The 5340-nt window shown below is 38.4% G+C and overlaps 1 protein-coding gene across 2 annotated transcripts in view; it reads right to left on the minus strand.

The window, feature by feature from the left end:
• ACVR1C (activin A receptor type 1C) overlaps positions 1 to 5340 on the minus strand; it is a 93260-nt gene that overhangs the window by 25392 nt on the left and 62528 nt on the right. The window contains exon 3 of one of the 2 annotated variants that reach the window (XM_023217410.2): positions 1275 to 1514. The exons of the other annotated variant lie outside the window; for it this stretch is intronic. Coding sequence (XP_023073178.1) covers positions 1275 to 1514 — 240 coding nt within the window. The remainder of the gene's footprint in view (positions 1 to 1274; positions 1515 to 5340) is intronic. 2 annotated transcript variants of the gene reach the window in all.

The raw sequence follows: 5340 nt of genomic DNA on the forward strand, positions 1-5340 counted from the left end.
AATAATTTAATTTAATTTAATTTCCGGTTTTTAAAACTTTGCAGTTTGGGAGTTTTCTTACCAGCATTCTTCCCTTGAAAGATGCTACCTAATGTGTACAGTGATGGTGTAAACATTTAGACTTCGTCAGTGGGGGGCCAGGTGATTTTGCCCCAGAAGGAGCAAACTCTCTGGGTTCGATCATGCTTTTCTTTTCTGATAAATACAAAGCTGCTTCACGCTAAATATGGATGCACATAGAGATGTTATCACCCCTCTGTCCCCTACCTCTGTTAATTGTGTCTGCGTGGATTTTCCTGAAAGCCATTGGCAAGGGAGTTTTTCAAAATGTTAGGCTACAATCTTAATGATCCTTCCAAAACAAGAAGAGATGCAGGGACCTCTGAAGTGGTTCACCTAGGGTTACTCTTGTTCCTATTTCCGTAAACCATGAACTAGCAGGATTTCTGGATATATATATATAGAATCCCCTACCATTTTATGGAGTTTGTTACTCTGGGAAAAACTGTCTCCCCACTCCCCACAACCTCCTGAAAAAAAAAAAAAAAAAACTTCAAATGCTTTGTGTTGTGAGAAAGGCTCATTTAGGCTATAACACAGCCTGGTACTTTGAATGCTTTACCTGGGGTTCTGGAGTTCCAGTAAAGAGGAAGAGAATTATTAATATACAACTGCAGCCAGCAAAAGCCAGCACAGGAATGCTGCACTGCTGTCTTTAATCTTCTGTTTCTTTGCTTTAAGAACATATTCTTGATTTAATTTCAGGTGTGTTCCCTGTTAGCTTCACACATATCCCAGGCGGTGTCTGTAGATTCTGAAAATCCTCATAACCACAAGCAAAAGTGCTCAAAGAACACTACTTTGTATAACCAACATCTCTCCCTCAGAACTCAGCACCTTAAATACTACAACCCTAACTCTTTTGTGTCCATAAAACATTACCAAGAAAGCAACAGTGATTGTTAGTAACTATAATAGGGTGAGATAGGGAGGAGAGAAAGGAAACTGCTTTCTTGCTTCAGAAATAAATTCTGAAGGAAAGTGAACGTAAGAATCTGAACACCTAAAGCTACAAAAAGCAACTGAGAAGACTTAATTCTATAGGCCACAATAGTTTTTCTCTACCTCAGGTACTAAAAGGAGTTCCTATACCAGAGCTCACCATGTATCCTTTCAAGATGGAATTCACAGTATTTGGGCCCTTTTGTTAAAAAGTTTTTATTTACTTTTAAATAAAGAGTTTGCTTATGAAAAAATGGACAATGGTAACATACCAGAGCCAGATCCAGAGGCAGTTACATCATAAATCAGATCTTTCAGGGTTTTTCCAGCATTTACCAGATTGCACTCAGAGAGTGGTTCCTCCACATTCGGTCTCTTTTTCTTCCTGTAGGAGCACTGTCGACCCTGGCATGCCCATATTGTCAGCATCGCAGCTATGGACAGGAGGCAAACAGGCACAGTAATAATGATGGCCAGCTCCATGGGTCCAAGTTTTGGGGTATTTGGTGATGCTAAAGTTTAAAGAAGAAAGAACATGACCATAAATCAACCCATTTTAAGTATTTCTGGAATTGGAATTGCAATCACCAAAATTTCACATCCAGAGTATGCAGCTACACAGTATGCACTTATGTCCATTAGTAAATGCTCTCTGTGGTATAAGAAAAGGTGGAGAAAAAGAAATGAGATTAGGCTGCAGCTAGGAATGGTTGTGGCAGGTGACAATAAGAAATATGATTAGGATAATGGAAACTAGCACGTGGGATCTGTTTTACGATCTCTGAAGCATTTCACTCTTTTCTGTCTACTATTTTTCCTCCATTATTTAGCAGTACACTTTTTTTTTTTTTTTTTGAGATGGAGTCTCACTCTATCACCCAGGCTGGAGTGCAGGGGTGCAATCTGGGCTCACTGCAACCTCTACCTCCCAGGTTCAAGTCATTCTCCTGCCTCAGCCTCCTGAGTAGCTGAGACTACAGGCGCCCACCACCACACCCGGCTAATTTTTTATTTTTATTAGAGACAGAGTTTCACCATGTTGGCCAGGCTGATCTCAAACTCCTGACCTCAGGTGATCCACCCACCTCCGCCTCCCAAAGTGCTGAGATTACAGGCGTGAGCCACCATGCCTGGCCATAGCAGTCCACTTTTAAAGCATGTACATTCATTCTTTCATGCCAAAATAATTATTGAGCTCTTGCAATGTGTTGCTGCTATTCCAGGTGCTGGAGATACAATGGTGAGGAAAGAGCCCAAATTCCTGTTCTTGAGTCATATATGTTCTCACTCATCTACTAAACAGATGTTTAACACAAAAGCAAGAAAGAATGGTGCTACAGAAAAAAAAAAAAATGAAGCAGGGAAGAGAGAGGGAGTGATGGTGGGATGAAAAGGATTAAGAAAAGGACTGTGAATTTTATTCTAAAAAGTTGTTTCAGGGTTTTGGTAGGTGAGAAGCATGATCTAACTTTTATTCTGAGTGGCCGCTGTGTGAATAGACACTAAAGAAGCAAGAATAAACGTGAATAGGCCAATTAGAAACCTAATGCAAGAAGCCAGTTGGGAGACCGTGGTGTTGGCTGACAACCTTACCTAAAATAGCACTTCTTTCCCATTCCCTGTACACTCTCAAGACCCTTGTCCTGCTTGATTTTAATTCCTAGCTCTGATCACCACCTAACACATCATATACTCATTTATTGATTACCCAGTTCCCTCCAGAAGACATAAGCTTCGGGAGAGGAAGAAGTCTGCCTGCTTTGTTCCCAGCCATATGTCCAGTGTTTACAATGATGCCTGACACATAGTAGATGATCAGTAAATAGTTCTTAAATGACAGAATCACTAAAAGTTCTACTAGTGGTATTCCTATAAGAGACAAGACTTTTCATTTTAGAAAAATAAATGTGATCATTGAAACCAAGTAACATAAGGATATAATTAAATTTGTGATTCTAATTTTAAAAACACATGAAGCCAATTTTTTTTGCTTAAACTTCATCTTGCATTTAAGAAATCTTTTTTTAATTTAGAAAAAAAAGTGATACATGAAAAATCTATGATGACAGATAATTCCCTGTGTTTTTCAAAGAAGTTATTTTGACACTTGAAACTGACACATTGTTCATTTCCTTTTCATTGACTAAAGATAGCCTCTGCATCAATCCCATTTCATCCCTTTGTCCTACTACTGTGGTGTTGATTTTTGTTTTTAATAAATCTTACAGCATATTTGATAGACTATGGGAACAGAATTGAAGAGACTTAGGTTCTCAAACATCAAGGAGGAGAGGAATCCAAGTTTTAGAGAGAGAGAAACCAGTTCCACCTGTGGGCTGCCATCTTCTTGCTATGAACCTTTGGAAAACTGCCTCCCCAGCTGATTCCTCACAGATCAAAGAATGGGAGACTATGCTTGGAAATCAATAGCCTGACACCAGCACCAGGGCATCTAAACAAATGGCAATGATAATGGGCCTTGATAGTTTTGCCATTCCCCAGATGTCCTCCTTTGCACTGACAATGCTGAAGAGCTTAATATCTTAGATGTTCTTACACTTTACCTACAATATGTCAAAAAATACATGACTATCATTGAAAACAAATATTATTTAATTCTGAAGGAAAAAGAATCAAATTCCCCACAAATGTGTTCATAGAAATTTCACTATAATGCCAAAGATAGTAGTTTATCTACTATCAGTAAGTAAAATATTTAAAATTGTTAAGTGAACTTCAGAAACGATCATAATCCGTGCTGTTCTACTACTTTGCCTAGTGAATTTTAACTGATTACCAACTTTTCTTCCCTGAGTGTTTCAGAATTCCTCTGAAATCATTAGTAGTTATACAGGTGCATATGAGGAGAAATTGGCCTACAGTGTTCTTAGAATAGGTACTAAAAGAATTCTCTGACTTGACTTTGTTTTAGTGATCATTAGCCACGGTACTTCCAACTTCTGAAGTTTGCTGTTCTAAAATTGTGTATTTCACAATGATCTTTCAAACTGTCTCTATATTTTTATGTCTGCACAAAGGTATTCCAGTTTTTCAAAAAAAGCCACAGAATGCATTTAATCTCCTGCATCTTACATAAACATCTACTTAAATGTGTTTTTAAATACACAATTCCACTATTGAATACAATTACGTGACTAAATTTTATTTTGATATGTGTTATTAGGAACCATCAATAAAACACTAGCATTAACAAGCTTATTGATCGTCATCATTTTTGTAAAGCTCTATTAAGCAGAGCTCAGATCATCACTATGGCAACTAATAAAAAAGCAAAAGGTCAGTAACCCTAAAAATAGAATAATCTCCATAAAAGTGCACCACTCTAGCGATGGCTATGGCTCTCAGAGATGTTTATTATAGATGAACAATGTTTCTACTTTTGTGAACAAATTTACCAATATGAGTCAGTAAAGTAAAAAGATTACTCAGCTAGAAAAAGTCTAGCAACACTATTCTGTAAGAACTCCTTAAACACTGAGGAATTTTAAAAGCAAACATTTGTAAAACTATGTTTTAAACCTAATGCTGATGATAATCACTAGAGGAGATAAATGAAAAAAACAAACAAACAAACTGTGGTCTACATCCAGCGAATCATGGTACAAGAAAACAATCAGGCAGCTAAGAATAGGTTTCAATAATAGCTAACTTTGATGAACATATTAATTTTTCTAGCAGTTTTACATTCTTGATCACAGGAAAACTCTTAGGATTTATATGCTTTGCAATTTAGGGGATTTTCTGTGCCAAGTGAGATGCGTTCCCCATGGAATTAGCAGCTCCATGGAGGGATACGTTAAATCCCAAAAGTGAGGTGGGAGGAGGGCTGCATTGTTAATTCAAGTGATTTCACTCCTTAGAAAATTAGATTGAAGAGGATGGGGAAAATGAGAAAAAAGCACTAACCCAGAAAGGGTGAGGGCCTAGCTGACAAATATTTCCCCAAAATAAGCCCTACAATATGTTAAACTGAGAAAATGCAAGGGAAGGAAGTATTAACAAGATAGCAAGAAGAGAAGGGGGAAGGGAGAGAAGGAGAGAGGGAAGAAAGGAAAGAGGAAGGAAGGAAGGAAGGAAGGAGGAAGGAAGGAGAGAGGGAAGGCAGGGAGGGAAGGAAGAAAAGAAGGAGGGAGGGGAGGGGAGGAAGGAAGGAAGGAAGGAAAGGAAGGAAAGAGGGAGAGAAGCAAGAAGGCAGGGAGGGAAGGAAGAAAAGAAGGAGGGAGGGAAAGAGAGGGAGAGAAGGAAGGAAGGAAAGAAGGAAGGAAGGAAGGAAGGAAGGAAGGAAGGAAGGAAGGAAGGAAGGAAGGAAGGAAGGAA

Source organism: Piliocolobus tephrosceles, chromosome 11, assembly GCF_002776525.5.
Source record: "Piliocolobus tephrosceles isolate RC106 chromosome 11, ASM277652v3, whole genome shotgun sequence".
In the NCBI taxonomy this organism is placed as follows: Eukaryota; Metazoa; Chordata; class Mammalia; order Primates; family Cercopithecidae; genus Piliocolobus; species Piliocolobus tephrosceles.